This window comes from Fusarium subglutinans, assembly GCF_013396075.1.
Source record: "Fusarium subglutinans strain NRRL 66333 chromosome Unknown NRRL66333_c0000036, whole genome shotgun sequence".
Classification (NCBI taxonomy): Eukaryota; Fungi; Ascomycota; class Sordariomycetes; order Hypocreales; family Nectriaceae; genus Fusarium; species Fusarium subglutinans.
In genome coordinates this window covers 118,943-140,210 of record NW_023502099.1, presented here as the reverse complement: position 1 = coordinate 140,210, position 21,268 = coordinate 118,943, and the positions used below count along the sequence as shown (strand labels likewise).

General features: G+C 49.1%; 6 protein-coding genes across 6 annotated transcripts; 3 read left to right on the top strand and 3 right to left on the bottom strand.

Annotated features, from left to right (window-relative positions):
- Positions 1 to 543: 543 nt before the first annotated feature.
- Positions 544 to 8,110, bottom strand: FSUBG_4067 (uncharacterized protein; the record flags this gene model as incomplete). Its single annotated transcript, XM_036682016.1, has 14 exons — positions 544 to 757; positions 808 to 1,143; positions 1,190 to 1,740; positions 1,876 to 1,933; positions 2,709 to 2,963; positions 3,017 to 4,159; positions 4,205 to 4,615; positions 4,668 to 4,904; positions 5,207 to 5,367; positions 5,541 to 5,883; positions 5,934 to 6,413; positions 6,473 to 7,084; positions 7,176 to 7,502; positions 7,560 to 8,110. 14 exons carry the CDS (start codon positions 8,108 to 8,110, stop codon positions 544 to 546), a joined length of 5,679 nt encoding a protein of 1,892 aa, XP_036540374.1.
- A 620-nt stretch (positions 8,111 to 8,730) lies between these two features.
- Positions 8,731 to 11,532, bottom strand: FSUBG_4066 (TOB3 (member of AAA-ATPase family); the record flags this gene model as incomplete). Its single annotated transcript, XM_036682015.1, has 1 exon — positions 8,731 to 11,532. The coding sequence occupies one exon, from the start codon at positions 11,530 to 11,532 to the stop codon at positions 8,731 to 8,733; it is 2,802 nt and encodes a 933-aa protein (XP_036540373.1).
- A 967-nt stretch (positions 11,533 to 12,499) lies between these two features.
- On the bottom strand, positions 12,500 to 13,472 carry FSUBG_4065 (uncharacterized protein; the record flags this gene model as incomplete). The annotated part of the gene is made up of 3 exons (XM_036682014.1): positions 12,500 to 12,723; positions 12,774 to 13,346; positions 13,394 to 13,472. The coding sequence occupies 3 exons, from the start codon at positions 13,470 to 13,472 to the stop codon at positions 12,500 to 12,502; spliced, it is 876 nt and encodes a 291-aa protein (XP_036540372.1).
- Positions 13,473 to 14,313: 841 nt separating this feature from the next.
- Positions 14,314 to 15,384, top strand: FSUBG_4064 (uncharacterized protein; the record flags this gene model as incomplete). Its single annotated transcript, XM_036682013.1, has 1 exon — positions 14,314 to 15,384. The coding sequence occupies one exon, from the start codon at positions 14,314 to 14,316 to the stop codon at positions 15,382 to 15,384; it is 1,071 nt and encodes a 356-aa protein (XP_036540371.1).
- A 754-nt stretch (positions 15,385 to 16,138) lies between these two features.
- FSUBG_4063 (purine nucleoside permease) lies at positions 16,139 to 17,938 on the top strand (the record flags this gene model as incomplete). The annotated part of the gene is made up of 5 exons (XM_036682012.1): positions 16,139 to 16,431; positions 16,502 to 16,531; positions 16,722 to 16,815; positions 16,864 to 17,011; positions 17,058 to 17,938. 5 exons carry the CDS (start codon positions 16,139 to 16,141, stop codon positions 17,936 to 17,938), a joined length of 1,446 nt encoding a protein of 481 aa, XP_036540370.1.
- A 1,163-nt stretch (positions 17,939 to 19,101) lies between these two features.
- FSUBG_4062 (copper-containing protein) lies at positions 19,102 to 20,639 on the top strand (the record flags this gene model as incomplete). Its single annotated transcript, XM_036682011.1, has 2 exons — positions 19,102 to 19,527; positions 19,575 to 20,639. 2 exons carry the CDS (start codon positions 19,102 to 19,104, stop codon positions 20,637 to 20,639), a joined length of 1,491 nt encoding a protein of 496 aa, XP_036540369.1.
- Between the last annotated feature and the right edge of the window lie 629 nt (positions 20,640 to 21,268).

Here is a 21,268-nt window from a genome sequence, read left to right as displayed (position 1 = left end):
CCGAGATAGGTATCTTGGTGATTCTCGGCAATCAGGCTGGCCTCATCAACTGCTGGTTTCTTTCAATAATCTTGAAATTGTCTGTTACCCTTACCAAAATATCTCATCATACTTTTTGATGACACAAAATTCTTATATCAAGCACTACCAGTCGAGAGCTCACATTATCGCATCAGAGTTCATGTTTCTCAGCTATTCTCACCTGTAGCAAGGCTAGTAGCCACTATCACGGTACTCGGCACGTTTGCCGAGAAACTACGCGGCACTGCCTCGAGAAATTTTTGCATGGCATGATAACTACCATTATCCAAGCATTACCAATTTTACGGTCGATCGAATAGACTAAGCATATCAAGTAACATAACAGTTTCTTGGTAGAATGTCTTGCGCTGTACCAGGACCCTGAAGTTCAGGGATGGTTTATCAATCGACCAGGATCGGCCGTCCACGCACTCTGGGTCGCGTGGGGAGTGCAACTCATCAATTCTATGAGTCCCAGCCAGCTTGTCGAGTCCGTGAAAGCAACTAGGGTTGAAATCTTGACTAGGTATTGGTCATGAGTGACATGATCTTCTCTGTAGCCTCTTCAACCCCGATGAGGCCCACGAAGAATTCTTTGAGATCTGGATAGAGTCTACTCAACTCGGTCAAATTCCTTATTTCCTTGAGTGGCGACCAGATACATTCGATATGGTTTTGCCACTCAACGACACCACCCTGCTCGACGGCAATCAATCTGTGTTGTAGGAATTGGTCCCTGTTGCTTCAAATCAGTAAACCAGTGTGTGGGTATCACGACATACTGACCTTATGGTGATTCTCTCTGATTTCGATAATTGAAGCTCGTTCAAGGCACGATAAAGTTCAACCACGTGTTGAATGGACGGTTGGCCAGTCGAACTCTGAAGTGCTCTTAGCCCATTAATGATGGCAGTCCATGTCTTAGGAAAGTCCGGAATACGGAGTACCAAATGATAGAATTGACATATCCATAGTGGTTTAAAGGAGCTTGGGTCAGTTCCGGCTGGCACTGGCGTGAGGACTCTATTCGACTGCACATAATCCGGCGCATGGTGAAAGCACGAACTGGGCTTTATCCATTTGCCATTGAAGAGAAGGAGTTCGTGAGTGTTAAAATTGTCCCTGCAAAGTCAGAGTATGACACGGCCAACAGTGAATACACTCTTACCAGTTTTCATCGTCAGGTAGAGGCCTGTAGTAAGTACCATCCGGGAACGATTTCTTATGATCTTGGCGAAGAAGGAAGAAGCCGTAAATCCTGGAGACGCGTTCCGGATCCTTGACATTTACCGGCCATGCTTTCTTGATGGTAAGCAAGAGATCAGTGAGAAACTGATCGCCGGCTTCGTATTGGCAACCGATCTCCGTGAGGAAGTTCCATGGATAAGGATCCTCGTGGCTTGGTTTCTGGTCGTTGAGAATAATGAAGCGGAATCGTTCCTCAGGCAAAAGGAAAGATGAACAAATGCTGACAAGGGGTTGTGAAGGATACCATGCCTCGGAAAGAGGATGAAGATTTCCGTCGTGACAAGAGACTTTGAGTTGCTTCAAATCGTGCAGCAACTTCGTAGATTGACGGGTCTGGTGCCTGTTTTTGTTCCAGACGCGACGGAGGTATGTAAGAAACTCATGAGGTTGGTCGTCTGCAAGGCGAAGCGCCGCTGGTGAGAGGCGCTCTGGATCGTCTTTGTCGATAAGGGGAGGATCCGATTCCAGGGGCTTAGACATCGTCAAAAGGTGTCAGACACGATAACTGAACTTGAGTTGCAGGTACAAGTTCAATTGTAGCAAAGGCGTCGCGCAAGTTTCACGATGGAGTTTTCTAAATAAAACAGTACGGATGCCTCCACTTACAGTATCGATACCGTGTTTGAGAATTGCGTCATTGGACACACCCACCAAAACGCGCCATCTTTATGGCGGGTTCGGGCCGTTATCAAGCCAGGAACGGGCCCCTTAAGCACCATCATAAGGCCTAAACACTGAACCAAATTGCGGTGCGTACAGTGTGAGAAATTTACGAAAGACATCCCCGTCTACAACTGCCCTGCTCATACGCCAACGTGTTTTTCGTTTCTTCAGCCACCACTCAAGGAAGCACATTCGGGACAAGCAAGGGATAATCAAATTTTCGGTTCCAAATAATGGCTTTTTCCCTGGAAGTTATTAAAGAATGGCTTTTGGGATCACCTACAGGCGTATTCAACTCCAGATCACGAAGCCTCAGTGGACACTCAGTTATCCCGGACCAGTCCTGACTCTTTACTCTCCCTGCCAATAGGTACAAATGCGTAACAGACGTACAGTTTTATTCATTGCTCAAATTGAACCTCACAATGAATCAATTGACTAAATGCACTCAAATAGGAAGCGCGGATAGACTGATCAAAATGAATCGCGTGAATACGTGACAAGAACAAACAACTCCGTTTCAAACGACTACTTCCGCTCCAGCACCTAAGAAAACGAACGAGGTAGATATGTCCGACTGTGAAGCACTAAATGGCCGAAAACGACTCCTCTGGCTTATCTCCCTTGAGCTAAAGCCACTGCATAGCTTGGGCGCTCCCGATCCAGTATCTGAGATTCTAAGGAGCTCAAGGCGACGGGTTAATGCATTCACGGTGGATGTATCAGAAGAAATAGGGGAACCAGGCACAGCCTCCTCCGAGGATTGAGGCATATACCTTCGTGACTTGGGCACAAGGCACCGCCGCTGCGTTGTTGTTGCTGTGCTGGGCTTGAATTCCATGTGGAATTGTTCACTGCTGGCGGCCTGTGTTACTGGTGTCTCTATAGGCCCTGTCTTCGGCGCGGCCGGGGTGACCTCGGGAGAGTGTTGATGCGGGTACTGGTCCGAGGGTGAATCTGATGGTGTTGAGCTGTCAGGAGCCATGGATATAGTATTCGAAGCGTTGGTGGGCGTGGCTTTGCTCTCTGATCTGCATGGTATCAGCATCAAGGATAGAATTGATCCAACAACTGTACAACTCACTCTTCGCTCATCCACCCCGTTAGAAGGTCCAAGTCCCTCACAAGCTTAATCTTTTTCTCCTCCAGGACGGCATTGACCAGATCAGGTGGAGTGCACAGGACGCTCCTCAAGATAGTCTCAGCTCGTCCACTGAGCTTTTGGTTTAGCCGCATGGTCTCCGGGTTTACCATGAGCCAATGCAACAAACGTATTGGGAGTCCATCACCATATGCTCGCCGTATATCACCTCCATCAGCCGAGATGTGAACAACAAGCTTGTCCAAAGTCATTCCGGAGTCAGTGATGCTAACTGATACAGGAAGCCTAGTGCTTGGAGCCACGAAGCCATGGTCATTGTTAAAGCAAGGGCCCATGGAGTAGCTTCCCGATGCGGTTGTGAACAATCCAGCCATGAGCTCTGCCCCCTCGACAGCGAACATTTCGCCCTCCTTCAGAATCTTGAGCAGCTCTCGCCTATCTAAGGCGTTCCCGGCACGAGGACTCTTGAACTGAGCAGCAATACTTGCAGGCAGGTTAGGCATTGGCCAGCACGAAGAAAGAGATACTAGCCTGACAATGGCCTCTGCCTTCTCAGCTATATTCCAACTCAACTTCATTTGCTTTGCCCCAGTAGGCCAGACAAGTCGTTCAATCACATTGTTGGATATATACTTATCCGTCATTTCAAGCCATTCGAATTCCGTTTCAAGTCTTCCCATCTTGCTAGGAACAAGCATGGGAACTTGATCCCGAAACATGATCTCGAGCACCAGGTCGTCGGCAATCAAGAAATAGTCGTCAGTGGGCATCAGTTCAACTCTACTCGCTGTAGTGTATACTGGAAAGTAAGCCAAGGTGAAGGCCTCATGGGGGTCAGATGGTAAGTTGGCCAAGATCGTCCCGTCAACATCGACCAGAGCCGCGCGTTGACGACGTAACAGGGCAGGGTCGGGAGGAATCGGGCTGACTTCATAAACTTCTCTCGGACCCGTTTCCACATTGATGATATTGTGGAAGAAGTTGAACATGTTGTCATATCGTAGAATCAAATCGACCTTTCCAGTATGGTTGTGCTGAAGTGCCCAAATACAGTCCACACGTCGAAGCCATTTGACGCCTGTGTTGTGCTCAACAGCAATCCAAGACTGAGAATAGAAAGCATCCCTGTCCACTATCAGCACATGCTTCGTAGAATACCCAAGTACTTACCTCACAAACTCTCGTTCTTCCCTCATAATGGCCTTCTTTGAGTCGATTATCCGCTGTTCTTCCTCTTGTCCTTCCCCTGGCGACGCGTGACAGAGGGAGAAGGGAGAAGTCATTGTTTGAAGAGCATAATATAAAATTGACACATCATCAATAGATGCAGAAGCCTCACGAGCTCGCTGATACTCCAATTCGCGAATGGCAGTACGACATGTGTTTTCAGGCTGCCATATCAAAAGCACATTCTCATAAAACTTCTTAATGGTTTTTTCTTTGTCTGTTGACAAGTTCCATTCTCGTGGCAGTAGCGACAGGGATTTTTTTGACCGTACCCAAGCCGGGCCATTGATGCAACATTCGCTAGGTGATCTCCAACCGTGGTGCCAGAGAAGTGAGTGTTTCTCAAATTGGTCTCTGGGGCACAATTAGTGCGCAGAAAAACAATGAATGGAAGATCATTTCATACCTGATGTATTTCGAGTTGGAAGCGATCTCGGGGTCGGATATGAATACATCCGTCAAGTACACACGGCTCAGCGAATAGTAGAGGGTGGGTAGAGTATCTGAGAGATCGGCCGCCTGAGGTGAAACGTCTTTGTGTTTAAGCAGAAGAGCAATCGTAGACTCGGCTACGTAGCGTAGGTCAAACCGGGAGTCGAATTGCTTGAGTGAGGGCATCTTTTTGATCGAGAGTTTGCGTGATCTAAAACAAAAGAGTTGTTCACTTGTTAAAGTGAGTGTTGAGGCGGAAGGGAGATACACGCGACGTGGACGCGTCCAGCCATCTAATGCAAGTTGACACGGTGCTGATCTAAAGAGGGCTGGGTCAACAGGGGGCGTTGTGAACAGAATAATGGAAAGTGGCAGTTGATTATCAAGGATGATTGGCCAAAAGGCTTGAGATGGTTTCACATTGATAAAAAGCAAAGAGCGTGTGGCTAGTCCTTTGGGACGGTTGACGCGAATGATAAAGGTACTTGGCCTATACTTCGGCCATTGTGAGACAGAACCCCCGCACCACCAAAGTTGTCGGTGGTGGGTGGTACCCCAATGTTCAAGATGACGCCCAACTCGACACGTACAGTGCCGAAAGTCACTTGGTAGTCTTCAGTCACTGTGGTAAGCCCCGTAACAGCAGCTCTCCTATCAGTCTCGCATCTGAAGACCTTTCTGAGGTGAAGTGTAAAGCCTTCCGTTCCCTCAATCTTATACTTGCTGTTGCTTAAAATAGTAATTCGAGTTCAGACATCATGCAACCCGTCTTCGGCGAGTGTATACAAGATATATGTGAGCTAATGAATGCTCTCTGGAGATGTTACTTCCCCGCTAGCTAAAGCACCTCATGAGCTGTGGACTCGACAGTAAACTGGGGGGATCCTGAAGATGCCAGAGCCCCGGCGCTAGGCTGCAGCTTTCTCGTTCGCGGAATCAAGATCTTTCGCCTCGACGCAGTTTCGGTGTCGGGGGTCTTGCCCACAGGCTCGTATAAAAGCCCATCCTGGGTAGTTCCGGGCACTTGAGTAACAGGGGCCTGTTCCAAGGGGGGTTCGACTGGAGTTGTTTGTGCTGGTGTTGCTGTCGCCGGCGTCCGTCTGGTTTGGTGTGTCGCTTTCGCCTTCTGGACTTCCATCTGATCCAAGCAAACCTCCACCTGGTCTAAGCACTCTTCGTTTTCGGGTGCACTACGATCTGTTAGCTTCCCATCAGACAACCTTTAAGTGAGACGACTTACCCGCGTCTATCCTGTTGAATTGGGAAAGGCTGTTCGATTCCTTCGACCTCGAGTATGTCATTGGCCAACTCAGGAGGTGCGTTCAACACACTCTTCACAAGACTCACACCAAGTTCAGGGATATTAACGCGGCCGCCACGGCCACCGTCGTAATAGTTCAACGGTGTCATGAGCCACTCCATTAGTAGGCGAGGTAACGCAACAGCAATTGCCAGCTCTTGCTGCTTTTTGTCAGCTGCAACATAAGCGATAACTCTCCGCGAAATCGAATTCGTCAACTTCAACTGAGGATAGGTGTCTTTGACCACGTTGCTTGGTTCACTCGCTCTATGCTGGCTATCCCTCGTGTCAATGCCGATCAGATTTGTCTCAGAGAACATATCTTCCACTTCTATCATGATCGCATGTCGCAAAGACTGGAGAAGTTCATTTCTATCAAAGTCGTTTTCCGTTCGACAACTTCGGAAATAAGCAGCGATCCTGACGCAAGTTTTAGTCCTCGCACAAAGGAATAAGTTGTTTGACTTAGAAGAACGTACCGTAGGAGCGCTTCCGCCTTCTGGCCAATATTCCATTCAATCTTGCGTAAGTTGCCCTCACAAGGCCAGTCAACAACGTACTTTGCCTGAAGAGTTAGATACCTTTTTTGCATGCCAAGCCACTTGAACAGAGGGTCGAGCCGCATAACCTGACTGCGTGTAAAAGCAAGCATGTTGGCCCTATCCCTGAACAAATTGAAAAGGCGCATGTCGTCAACAATGAAGAAATTCGTGTCACCACAGACACGCTTTGACTCGCCTGTTGGAGAAAGAATGGGGAAGATGGGCTTAGAAATGAACTCGCTAGGATCCATGAGTGCATCCAAGTTCTGCACCAGAGTGTTGAGATAAGACATCAAAGTAAAAGTCTCGTATGCAGGCGCGTCGTCTGCGAACTCAAGAAGTTGTTTCCGGAGGACATTCATCGTCAACTCTGGTATCTCAAGGCGATCTACGAAGAAAGATTTGAGCTGAGGGTATCTTTGACTGAGGTCGATTTGATCAGGTAAATTCACGCCATGTGACCAGACACATTCCTCGTGGTGAATCCATTCATTACCCCATTTGGGTTTAGGAGAGCAAATGATATAGGGATGTTTTTTGAATTCCTGTCTATCGTTTACAGTCAGCAGACTTTTCGTATTTCTATCGTTTTCCTTTCGGGGAATACAGACATCATTTGTTCTCTATCTCGGCCACGCACGTCAAGGTCTTCAAGACCTTGATACAATTTGGGTATGTCTTCACGGGAATTCCCTGAATAGCGCTTGACCCACGAGATGGGTACTTGGTTCGGTAAAGCTTAAGCTCCTCAAGGATAATACTATACTCAGTCACGTCTTCTAAGAGAAGCACTTCTTTGTAGAATCTTGCGATCAGGTTGCTCTCGGATGGTGTTGCGTTCCACTCAGCTGGTAGTGGCATCGAGGACTTCTTCGAGTACATGCCCTCCGGGCCATAGCGAAATGAAAGATCAGGGTTACCCCAGCCTTGTGACTGTAGGAGGAGCGAGCCTCTCGTGAAACCATACCTATTTCTACCATCAGCTCAACTCCATAAGCGCATATGCAATCAACAATGGCCGTACCTGATGTAACTTGCGATCCTCTTTTCACCTTTGTTACCATCCATGGCTTCCAGATAAATTTCATACAGTAATAGATACAGATCCTTGACTCGCTGCGGGGAGGTAACCTTGTCCTGTGAATTGAACTTGATATCCGACAAAGTGCTGACCCAGAAGTAGATATCAGGCGTGGTTTGACATCCAAGCTGAAGAAGAAACTCCCAATCTCCGAGGGTACCATCTTCGGGGAGAGGGGGGTCAAGACAAGGGAAGGAGGCCTTTTCCCCGGGCAACAAGTAACGACCTCGAAGGCGCCGTAGCTCCGGGAGCGGAATCCAGGTCTTGTGGATCTTAAGTGTCTCTCCATTCTCGAGAAGAACCTTAAAGGCCCCTAAGAATCTCAAGCAGGCCGAGTTCTCTACTAGTCTTTCACCTTGTTCTGGCCAGACACGACGCAAGTATGACAACACGTCTCCGGGATGCCTTCTGGCGTATGTCATAGCATAACGGGAAATTTTCGAGCGCGCGCCCGGTTCGAAGAGCGGTGGGTCGGAATCTGCAGAAGCTGTCATTTTCAATAGGACAAAATGTATACAACAGTCCAGGAGGCGCGTGTTCAGTCGGTGGCTTTACGTAGCGAGTTTATGAGAGACGCAACGCGGGGTATCTTCGAGGTTGGTGTTGTCAGCTTCAAATGGCTGAACTTTAATCTAAGGCAGCGATTGGCTGATGACAGGTACATCCATTAGATTGTCTCAGACGTCCAACTCTCTCCTGTCCTAAAACGGCCGTGTCGCGTTGCGTACAAATAGTCTCTTATCTCAACGGCCAGTGCAATTAACGGACGCATATGAGGCTGTTGGAAACTGGCATCGATTGCTCGGAATTGAAAGCATGCGAGAGGGTTTAGGTTAGGCCGTTTCAGGGAAGTGGACAGAAATAAACGCTCGCAAAACGGTTATTTGCGAACATTTAAACACAAAGAAGCCAAATGAAAAGCCAGTGATTTGTTTAATTTGTTCCAAAAGTTCACACTCTGGTGTGTCTTGACGTAAATTGCAGTGTATTGTTTATCTTGAACCCGAAGGACGTTATTGTCAGTTTCTTACTATCGCTAATGACGCCAAAGAAATGAGAACGGCAAAAACAGTCGTGATCAATCATGTCTAGCCCAGTTGTAGAATCCCCGAACTTAGTCAAACTTGCTCTCCTGGAATGTGCTTCGCATCGGCATCTCAGAGTCATAGCTACCAGCCTCCTTCTTCATGTGCCGATCAAAGCTCTGCGTCGACATCTGAACCTTCTCGAACCAAGTCCTGTCTAGAACGGGAGCCGCAGGAGGGCTCTGGCCACGAGATCGAGCTGCCTCGGCCTGGTTGGCGTAATCGTGGATGGCGAGACTGGACGCGATCTGGAATGCGCTTCGAATTTGCCGACCATTCCAACATCCAGTTGATCGGGCAAGCTCTTCGTAGTGCTTGGCAGCAAAGTCGATAATCTCGTTCTCTTTAATGATGAGGGCAGGTTCGCCGGTCATGCGGTGGCGCTCGGCCTCGATCTGCTTGAGCTTGCCGATGTTGAGGCGGAAGATGTCGCGTGTTTGGGTCTTGTCCAGAGGAGGGTAGTATAGGGAGAGGTGGATACGAGACTTGAAGGCCTCGTCGATTGTGCCGACTCGGTTGGTAGTCAAGAAGAGAAGCCCGTTGTAGTACTCAAGAACACGGAGGAAGACGGACACAAGAGCGTTGCGCTTCATGTCCTGCTTGGATCGCTGAGTGAGGAACACGTCTGCCTCGTCAAGCAGGAGAACACAGTCCCAGAGATGAGCGAGGCGGAAGACGTTCTTCAGAGAAGACTCGACCTCATGAGGTGTAAGACCGAGATCACCGCAAGTGATGACAAACAGCGGCTTGCGGTTCTCCATAGCGACAGCCTCTGCGGTAGCAGTCTTTCCGACACCAGGAACACCATGCAGAAGCACAACAAGACCACGACCCTTGCCCTGGATCAGATCCTGGCTTGGTCCCTCAGTCGCGGCATCAGCGTACTTGCGCTCAAGAACCTTTCGCTGGAAATGCGACATAACCAGGCCTCGAACGACATCCTTGTAATCGCTCTGAATGCGGAGGTTCTCAAAGACACCAGGCTCGCGTCGCACGGGCTTAAGAACGTTGAGATCAATTGGCAAGAAGCGACGCTCACGGAGAGCATAAGCGAACATGCGCTTAGGAAGAAGAACGAGGTCCTCATCACGAAGCTCCAAGGCCTTGGGGTTGGTCTCAAACGTTCGGCTGCCCTTGACACGAACCCGGAGGAAAGCGTCTACGGCAAGGTTGTCCCTTCGCTGACGGGCCTCGACGCCATCGACATGCTGGATGATCTCGTTCTGGGAGTATGCTAGGTTCTGGCGGGTGCCGTTGAACCAATGTTGGATAGGCATCTCGTCGTCCTTGATCTCGCATCGTGAAGACTTGTTGATCGTGAGTTGATGGAATCGCGGGCGCCAATCAGGCATCTTCTGGTAAGCCTCTGTCAAGTCGACAATGACATCACTCTCGACGAACTCAGGATGTCGCATCTTCTCGTAGTCCTCGTTGTCGAGTATCTCCTCTTCAGGCTCCGTGCGATGGGATGGGGGGTTTCTGGTCAAAGTCCAGGCGCTGTACTGGTGGTGGCGATCATCCAAGTAGTTGATGAACTTGCGGCCCTGGTCTTGCATTGAGCTGAGAAGCTGCTTGTAGTCGTGACGGTATCGAATGGGGAAGGCCTCGAGGGAGTCAATTGATCGCTCTCCAATGAAGGACTCAATCTCAAACTTGCGTCGGACAGCGCCAAAGGTGTTGCCGTCGTGATCAATGTAATAAGCGGAGATCTTGAACTTGGAGTTCTCGTCGATCTGCTGCTCATCTGCGAAGAAGTCCCAGCCAGAGGTGGGATAGGATGTCTCAGGCTCGGGGCTTCGGACCTTGTAGACACGCCAGATCTCGTGGTACCGGCCGCCAGTTTCACCGGATGCAGGCATGTAGATGAGGTCTCCGACGCGGAAGAGGGACCAGAGATCGTCGAACTTGACGCGGTCGGCGGTAGAGCCCTCGAAGCGGTTGTAAAGAGGAAGGACTTCCTTGTCGACAAAGTCAACGTAGCATCGCATGTCGCGAAGTGCCTCGGGACTGTCCATCAAATTGTCGTAGTCTTCATCTGCGTCAGAGTCAACCGACTCAATGCTGGAGGCCTCGGATGTTTGTGAAGCGACATCATCACCATCTTCAGCAGCCTCCTCCTCGTCAACAACCTCTGCCTCAGTCTCTTCAGCGACATCGACAACCTCGGAGCTTTCGCTGCCGATGTCTTCAAAATCAGCCCACTTTTCCTCAAGAGTCGCAAGGATCTCTCGCATCTTGGGCTGGAAGTGCACCAGAGTCTTGAAAGGTCGCATGAATGTTCGGGGAGATGATCGCTTCTCGGTGTCGTTCATCAGAGCTGTCAAGTGGCCCAAGATGGGCTGGGACTGGATACGAATGCGCTGAATCTCGGAGTCGGAAGGCAGTTGGCTATCCTTTTCGCGACGAGCCTTCTCATAGGCATCGGTCTTGCGATGAGGTGTCTCAATAACACCACCACCAGGGTAATACGTGTACTTCTGACGGAGACGAGCCATCTCCTCACGTCGACGCAGACCATGCTCACGACGGATCTGAGCCTGGGTACCAGTACCCGACATCAAAACGTCAATGGCATAGTCAGGCTCATCGATGTCCTGGAATCTGTTCTTGAAGTTCTCAAAGTTGACCTTTCGGACTTCGGGGATCTTGGGGCGCCATTTGGCAGCAGTTCGGCGTCGGTCAGCGAGGATGCGCTCGCGTCGCTCTGCCTCTTGCTTGAGAGCTATGTATTCGAGGTCATTCTCTTTGTGATTGCGTGTGTTGCGCGTGTTGTTTGTATTGTTGCGACGGCCGCCACGCTTGTTGGCCCTTGTTTGTGCAGTACGCGCCATTGTGAATAAAGGAGAAGTGCTTGGAGTTGTGTGAATGAGAATGACGGTGTTGAGACCTGAAGATGAATGTGTCTTATAATAAAATGCACATTGCACAAGCTTCTGGCCTAATCAGGCAGCTCACGCATGCCTGCATGCATTATGATTATCACCGTGAATTCGATACGACGATTGATTGCCAAGATGCCTTGCCGGGCTGAGTCACTTCCCGTGTCGTGCTGCACAGAAACCCCCTGTACTCTCGGTAGGACTACAGGCAGCAATGCCGCTGAGGGTTGTGGCGAAGCGCCCAAGCGTCGCCTGGGTGTCAGAAAAGGACTAAGCGGCGTCCACATAATCTCGCCGCTTAAAGATCCAGGCTTTTTGTCAACCACCATCTCCGCTCATTGGGCCTCCCGCCAGCTCAGTCTCACCTCAGCGATCCCCCGCTAACGAGCCAATGATCCCTGAGATGGCGTTTGAGGATTCACAGCTAGGAGATCCCTCAAGGCAGCAACCGGGGGGCTTAGAATGCGGTGTATCGTGAATACGGCTGCAGGGCCTATCAAGCCGTCGTATGATTGAAGCTCCGGCGGCTTATCGAATGTGATAAACATGCAGTCTTTGCAGGCCGGTTTCACCAGTCTCGAACGAGCAATTTTGTTGTCAAGTCCTACTTCATCGAACGGCACTTCGGTTACCCCAGCTTGCAAGCCCTTGCCCTTGGATCTTTTTCATGTGAGATCTTGGCAATTGCCAATCGAGACATAGCGCATTTACAGTGAAACGTACAGTACACCCATCTTGAAGAGTGATTGTCGCAATATTGTAAGAAACCCTAGCCGGAATGAGGTCCCAATTCTAATGAGCCCGGGCTGGCTGGAAGACGCTTAGAGATAGATAAAATATCTTGGAATTGGTGGAAAAGAACATAGAAACTATTGTGTTTTTATCCAATGTATCATGTCCTACAATCCAAGAAATTGTCCTAATTCGTGGTCGGAAAGTTACTCAAGCGACCGCCATCGACGACTATAACTGTGCCGTTACAATATCCACCCGCTCGAGATGCAAGATATAGGAAAGTTCCCGACATATCCTTCTCATCTCCCATTCTTCGAAGTGGCGCCATTGATGTCGGCACGGCACCAGGCTGTCCTGACTCATCGGTATACATCTTGACAATCGGCTCTGACATTTCGCTGGGGAATACTATTAAACGTTAGAATGCCTCTTTCAGAGTTATACATAGCTTGACTCACATCCAGGAGCAATGCAGTTGGCTCTGATGTTCCACTGAGGAAGGGCAACGGCAAGCTGCTTGGCTGCGAGAACAGCTCCAGCCTTGGACTGTCCGTATGCCCAACCGCCGGGAGCTTTCTTGTTAAAGGCGGCGATAGAGCTTGTAACAATGACTTGTGAAGTCTGCTCGACATTTCCCTTCTCGTTGCCCTTCTTCAGAAGTGGGAGGAAAGCCATGCTGGTGAACCAAACCGAGGCGGTGTTGATGGCGAACGTGTCAACATAGTCACCGAAATCCGTGTCAAAGTTGGACTTGGCCCATTCTTCCAAGGTTGTTTCGGGAGTAAGTGGCTTGACTTGGGGTCCTCCAATGCCAGAGTTGCACACCAACAGGTTGACGTACCCATTGTCCTTCTCAATCTGAGAGACCATGTTCTGCAGATCTGACTTGGAGGTGACGTCGCACTGAACCCCAACGACCTTGTCGCCCAATGAGCTGGTGACTTCATCCAGTTTTTCCTTCCTCCTACCAGCGATGTAGACCTTTGCGGCACCGTTTTGGAGCAACGCCTTGACGAACATGAGGCCGATGCCTGTAAGACCATCAGTTGTATTCCGTGCTTTAGGGGAGTTCACTGACCTGAACCTCCGCCTGTCACGACCGCAACAAGGCCATTGAGGTTGAAGAGTGAGCCAGCGCTGAGTTGTTCCGAAGACATTATCGCTATCTGATCTGAGAATGGATTCTATAGAGAGCAGAGTCGTTAGTCGGGGATCTCAAAAGTTGAGGTAATTCATTGATCATCAAGCCCCGCTTATGAGTCAAGCTGTCATATCGTCGTTATCAATTCAACCCCGCTCTGAACTCAACCAACACCTACAGTATTTTATTATCTCTGCCGCACGCAGTAGTCTGCTCTCATTGAATGTTCTTTCTTTATCTCGGTCTCTAAATCCAATTTATATGAATACTCTCATGGAGTTGGGCCTCCGCCCAGCTTAAAATAGTAGGCATAGCCGCGGCTCGGTTCGGCCGAGAACTCCACTAGATCTTCTGCAGTTCCGAGACTCACTACCGTCTGAAACGTTTGCTTGGAAGGGAAGCATAGTAATAACTGGTTACTCTATAAACCTTTGATTGATGTTATCATGGAAAACTGGGCAGGGCTTAAGCAAGCCAATATCAGTGGCAAAAGCTCGGCGACGTTTGCTGATTGCACCCAAGTACGGTTTACGCGGAAGCTGCGGAACGATACGGCATCCCGGTATCTTAGCTATCAAAAACTTAAATCAACACGTGTAACTGATAGCGAATAATCTATTTGCTACGTCCTGATCCCAGTGGCATGATGCTATCCAAAATCATACGGTTGCCACAAGCGAAGCACTAGGCAAGTCAGAAAAGTCTGAATAACGATGAATCGCACCTTGACTTACATCATACCACGATGTATAAATGTCCAAGGGCAAGCCAGCATGTATTCTTACCATCAATCAACTTAATTCTTTCTTCCAATCCCTACATAGTTTCCGAAAGAGTTGAAACAAACATACCTACCAATGACTGAATCCGCACAAGGACGCCTTCTCACTGATAGCCAGAGCTTGCAAAAGCTCGGGCTAGACAGCTCTCAACCTGCGACCTGGGAAGACGGCCTACGCAGTCCCGGTGTCGAAAGTGGAGAGTGGGAGTGGTGGTATGCCGACGCACATCTCCAAGATGGATGGTTTCTACAAGTGGCCTTCTTCTATATAACAGAAGGAGACGGTCCCAAGACGGGACTCATTGACCTCAACATTGCCAAGGATGGCAAGAAACTATGCGATTTGCATAAGCGCATTGGCACTCTCCCTTCCGAGATTGTAGTGGCAAAGGGCCGTTGTGATCTCCAGTACCGCAAGAGTTACTTCCGCAGTGTCAATGGCCTCAACGAGTATCGCATCTTCGTCGACCCAGATGAGATGGAAGGATTTGGTTTCGACGTGGTGATCAAGAAAACTACTCCATCATATCGGCCGGGCTCAGGTCGATGGGACGTGGAGGGTCGTCACTTCTCATGGTTCGTAGCTGTCCCTGGTGGCCAGCTCACTGGAGAAGTCACGGTCAACGGCACCAAGACCAAGGTCGAAGGCAATACCTACCATGACCACAACTGGGGCAACGTCCCGATGGAAACGATCCTGGATAACTGGCTCTGGGGACGTGCCGATGTTGGCGGGCTCTCTATAGTGTCCGCCTCAGTGCGGTTCCGCCAAGATTGTGGTGGCCGAGAGGTGCCTCTACTCTTCGTTGTCCGCGGGAACGAAGTCCTGCTGGATGTGAGCGACGACCAACTTGTGTGCTTGGAGGGGGTCAAAGTTGCGCAGCCAGACACGGGCAAGCCAACCAGTTCTGACTGTATTTACCTGGTCAAGTCAGCAGGCAACAACCTTGCACAAGTTCGCTTTGACGGACAGCAGAAGGTGATCGCATCTTTCCCTTACCCGACTACGAGTCAGGAGTGGGAGACACGCTATACAAGATATGCCGGGATGGTAACTATAAATATCGCAGACGGAGACAAGCAGGTATACGTCTTTGATCATGGCAGCTTGGAGGTTATGGACTTCTTTGGCCGGAGGAAGACATAAAGGGGTCCCTGGGCAAACCCTTGTTTCATCCTTATCATCAAAACCAATGCTGATGGGTCAACAGACTTATACATCTAGATATGATTAAGAATTAGAAATAACACATCTCATCTTTTCATATCTAATAGCGGGCTTTCATCGCATGAGGTTGATAGTGAAAGCTTATGCACGGCAAACTGCTCTTGACTTTCCTGTTTCCATTGTACAGCCCCTCTGCACGCTAGCTAGACCAGTACATCCATGAGCAGCTCCTAGTTACACATTTTAGCTCTTTCAGGACAATTCTGTAACTGAAGCTCATATAATTGCACCTGGATTCGCTCAGACCAACAGTCATAGCCACGGCTCGGCTCGGCTCGGCCGAGAGTCCGGCAGCCAATTCCGATTCCGAGACTTGATAATGTCGGATCACCAATCTCTTTATAAACCAGAGAAATGCTTCAGTAAAGAGTTCCGGGAGTTTTTTGATGTTTCAATATGTATAGATGAAGAAGATAGCGATGAGTGCAGCATACGAGGCTGCAGGGTGACACAGGCTAGGCCAAGCCCCCTAAGACTGAAGGTGATTGCACAATCACAAATCTGCCTTGGCTGAAGCCTAGGCAGACATGATCAATATACATTAAATAAAAGTGAGGCAGGTTGATATTTCTACCCTAGAAGCCATCAGAGAGACAACTCTTTCAATACTCTGCCAATACCGCCGCGAACCCCAACGTTTCCTGCACGACCAAGGATGCAGGTCGACGATACCATGTCACAAGATAAGAAATTCAAGCATCCGGCCCCGGGACAACAGCCCGGCGATACAAATGAACAAACTGCACAACAAACTTCGGAAGCCGACGTGTTGGCCATGATTGAAAGGATCCGTAACAGGTCGGGCGAAGATATAGCTGCCGAGTCAGAGAGGCTTGCAGTGGAAGCAAAGCGATTTTATGAAGAGCAAATGCACTTTCGGTCACAGAAGCAAAGAGAGCAGCTGATTTACTTTGCGAAACTGGTTCTGCCTGTCGCTTTCATTCTTGGGGCATGGTGCTGGCTCTGGTAGCGAGTCTCGAATTGAAGGCTCTTTGTGGAACCTTCAATTCCGCTATCTGCTTAAACCTCACTGTAGGAGAACCGAGGCGGTGGACACGAGAGGATCGTGAGCCTCGGCTGGCAGATAAAATGGATAATGAGGGAGCCCAAACCTTAGTTGCGCTGATCACGCCATCTCGACCCCGCCCATGCTCAAATGAGGTCATTTTGTCCTCAATCAACTTATTGCCTCAAGAAAGTCTTTCCAAACTTCAGCAGAATAAAGGCCATCCGTGATTATACCCATCAATACGCAGTATCATGAGTGTACTGAACTCAGCTGCGCAAGGGTTCCTGGCCCAGCAGCCAGGAAACGCTAAAATAACGCCCAAAGTCCTGCTTATCGCTATGGTGAGCACAGGTTGAGTCTTGGGATAACATTGGACTAACGACGACTAGTTCTACGAAGAATCAAGGAATTGGCTTTCTCCTGATAGTGCTCTTCAGTTTTCTCGTAAGGTTTGCGTTCCGGGCTTGGCTAGGGGCTATGAGGATATTCATGTCACGGAAACTGGCGAGGTCGCACTTCTGGTTGTAGGGACTGCCCGTAAGGATCCAGCCCCCTTCAAGGATCTTTTCCTGACCACGAGTAGTCATCAACGCATCCTTGTCGATCAGTGCTCTCCTGACGTCGCCACTCTTCGACCTCACAAAGTCATACTTTGTCCTAACCGGTATTGCGGGCGTTAATCCCAAGCGAGCTACTATTGGTTCTGTTGCCTTTGCCAAATTCGCTGTTCAGGTTGATACGCAGCTTGAGTTTGATGCGAGAGAAGTGCCGGAGGAATGGGGATCAGGGTATGTTCCTATGGGAGCAGACATGCCTGACCAGTTCCCTGGTATCGTGCATGGCTCTGAGGTATTCGAGCTTAATGCAAACCTGAGAGACTATGCTCTGTCCGTCGCCAAGACTGTTGAGCTTACAGACTCACCAAAGGCTGCTGAGCATCGAGCTTTGTGGAAGAACTCTCCGGGTAATGTTTTTGACGCGGCGGCTCGAGATCCAACTGTTCTTGAGGGAGATGTTCTGTCATCCAACACCTTCTGGCATGGTCATAGAATCTCTGAAGCTATGGAGAAGGTTGCAAGAGTCTATACTTCGGGACAGGGGGAGTACACGATGACAGCCCAGGAGGATAATGCCCTGCTGGCTGGCCTTTTAAACGCAGCACTTCAAGGGAAGGTTGACTTTTCACGAATCCTCTTGATTCGATCTGCTTCTAACTTCGACCGAGGGCATGAGGATAAGCCCCATCAACTTCCTTTTGTTATGGACAAAGGTGGTTTGGGGCCATCTACTCGCAACCTTTATCTTACTGCTCTCAAGGTTATCCAGGGGATCCTCCAGGAGTGGTCCACCAGATTCGAGGCTGGTCTTCCTGCTCAGAATTATATCGGTGATATCTTTGGCTCACTTGGTGGAACGCCAGGTTTTGGTGATAAGCAAAATGTTGAGCAGATAAGATCCCATTAAACATGGCTACAGACTTGCGTACAGTCTTCATAGATTTCAATGTAACTACATAGACTTGAGATGGCCACTTAACGCTGGAGGCCGAATAGATATACAAACGGGGATATGAATGACAATCTCATCACAAATTTCTCAGACTTATTTCAAGCGATCTACAATCATTTGCGCCTAGCTAATTCAATCAAAGATTTTACATCTCTCGAAGCAAGCAAGATTTCAGTCTGGCTACAAGCCTATGTGAGATGGTTTAAGGCAACGTCCCAGCCTGAAGTTTTTGCTATGAACTCAAATAGGGGGACAGATTCATCCCACGGAGCAAGCAGCAATTCTCTGGCCAGCACAATTGATTCTGGTCACAGTTTTGGTGCCTCTATTTGGGATGGGAAAAAAGCCCGACACGTAGATAGTAACAGATAGAGTTTCGGACCGCCCTCAACAGACCAAGTGTGCGAGGGGTTATATATTTTCGTATTCTGCTATTGAAGGTGAGAGAGTAGAGGACTGTTGATTGGGTGCCGTTTTAGTCGTAGTCCGACTTAGAGGGCGAAGCGTCGAGCCGCGGAGATGCGCTATTCTCATGATGATATGATACATATGATCTGACTGAAAGGCATTCCACTTCACAAGACGTGTGGTCTTGCTTCTCCCAAAGCCGAGAAATGTCCTAGTTTTCCCCTTTTTGAGTTGAAAATCTGCTAGCTTAGCCCTAACTGCCGCCAAATTCGAATATTGCTTCTTGGGCGTCACCGTCGTTGTTTCAGCAATGTGATCAAATCAAGGACATACATTAAGCAATGCATAAGTCCCAACTCATTTATGAAGGTTAGGTTTTGTAGGGAATTAAGTCCTTGGAAGCTGGCTCAGCTTTGACACATGCAAGTTGACGTGGTTAGGTGACCATTTCGGGCTCACCGGTGATCAGGGTTGTGGAATCGAGGTCAACCACTAAGCCATGTCCGTCCCATCATGTGTCAGTAACAGCTGTCATATTACCAAGCACTCAAATATAGATCTCCGCGCTCTAGTGCCATTTTCTAAGCCTTACCATGACCTAGTAATCGCAGTATAAAGTTCGACCCGGTCTGCTTTCTGCTAGGGTTTGGATAATTTGAACCAACAATTATTCAATATTTACAACTACTTCCGCTTTATCATATTGCGCTATGTCTCGCATGGTGACTACATGCTGGAACCTTGCTCCAGTAACCTGTCAACTCTTTCCTGTTGTCAGCAGAGCTGCTGTTTCTACTGCTTTCATAAGAAACCTCTCACTTCCAGCTAAGGGGGCTCCGGTGATCGGCGCCAGATCATTTTCGTCGGACCCTAGGTTCAAACGTCGGGCCAATCATTCTCGTCTTACCCCAGCACTAGCTGTATCCGCAGGACTTGCCCTCGGCTACTATCTTTACCAAAGAGGTCCCCAGCCAGTAAAGCTGAGCCTAGTGCCGGAGAAGCCAGAGAAACCAAAATGTGCTCATTGCGTGGACAACAAGCCAGAGGTGATCCAAGAGAAGCCGGTTGGATGCTGTGAGGACGAACAAACCACTACGTACCAGGAGAAGCCTCTTTCATGCTGCGTCGATGATGAGGTAAGTTGCGTCACTGACTTAGGCTTGGGTATAGCTGACCCTCCAAGGCATCCATAGCCATGGTCCCTGCTATTGGCGGAGATCATAAGCACAAGATCTTCGAGACAGTTGACGACGAGACATTGCTCATCTCAAGGCTCCCCAAAGAAGACGCGATTCTAACAACGGCGCCAAATGTCCCTCCTTCCATCACAAGAGATCATCCAGCTCTTGTCAAGGTTCCGCTAGTGACTACGACTAAGCTGGCTCAGCTGACTAGCCAGTATAAATACGAACAGTGGACTTTCAACGGCACTGTCCCTGGCCCTTTCATCCGGGCCAAAGTCGGAGATGTCATTGAGCTGAGCCTCACAAATAAAGACCCCGCAGGTAATCCTCACAACATCGACTGCCACGCATTCACTGGCCCTGGTGGTGGTGCCGCTGTTACTACCGCTGAAGAGGGTGAAACCAAGGTCGGTCGCTTCAAGCTCCTTTACCCCGGTCTCTACGTGTATCATTGTGCCGCTGCCCCTGTTCCCGTTCACATTGCCAACGGCATGTACGGCCTCATGTACGTGCAGCCGGAAGGTAATGACCTACCGCCCGTGGACAAGGAGTATTATGTTATGCAGAGCGAGTTCTACCACGAACCACCAGAGGTTGATGATGACGGTCGACGATCCGAAATTGTCGAGTTCTCGTATCCCAATGGTCTTCGTGAAGAACCTCAAGTCGTTGCCTTTAATGGTAGCGAGTCAGCCTTGACAAGAGATCATCCTCTCAAGGCTCATGTCGGTGACGACGTGAGAATCTTCTTTGGAAATGCTGGACCGAACCTTACTAGTTCATTCCACATCATCGGCACGCACTTCAAGAATGTTTACCGAGATGGCGGCGTGACCAGCAACCCATCAAAGGGCATTCAGACCGTTTCTGTTCCTTGTGGTGGGTCAACTATCGTCGACTTGAAGATGGCTGTCCCAGGGACGTATACACTAGTTGACCATTCCATTTTCCGCTTGGACAAAGGTGCAGTGGGTTTTCTGAATGTTTCTGGTCCGCAAAATCCCGGGGTGTATCAGAGTTCTCAACCGCCAAGGCCTTGCGTGGGCTGCAAATTGCACTCCTGATCAGATCATGGAGTCTTTTTGAAATGGAGCTAGCAGGCACGAGGAGTGGCTGAATGGCTATGGGTTTAGCATCTCCGGCCTACGGTGTGACGACCTGATCCGCCTTCAGGCAGTTTCTTCGGTTATAGTCTGATTGGGGGTTCAGTTTGTTGTGGGGGCACGATATCCAGAAGATATTCAAGCGAGTGTTGTGAATGACTTTTGATGTTTAGCGCGGTGAATGTCATGTCATGGATTTGACGACTCAAACGGTTTCGATTTCTAACATATATAGGGGAGGTTATTTAATGCATCTGGTGAGATGGAATGGTCAAACTGAAGTATCAGAAGAATTTCCAGATATCTTGAAAGCCAAGGAAAATATTGAATCAAAGAATTTCGTTTTCTCATGAGGGTCAGACTTTTACCACTTGGTCTTGTATCCGTTGCAATCCCAATAGCAGAGAAGACAACGATACCTGACAGGGCACTCATTAGATGTCTTTTAGTGACTTCTACTTCGTGATTTTGCCAGTCAGAAGCTTTGTTGACATGAGGGAAGGGCTCATCAGGAACTTCCTAGTCCGGGAACTCGCACAAAGGTTCCCATCCTTCCTCGACAGCCCATTCGAGAATCTTTGCTTTCGGAA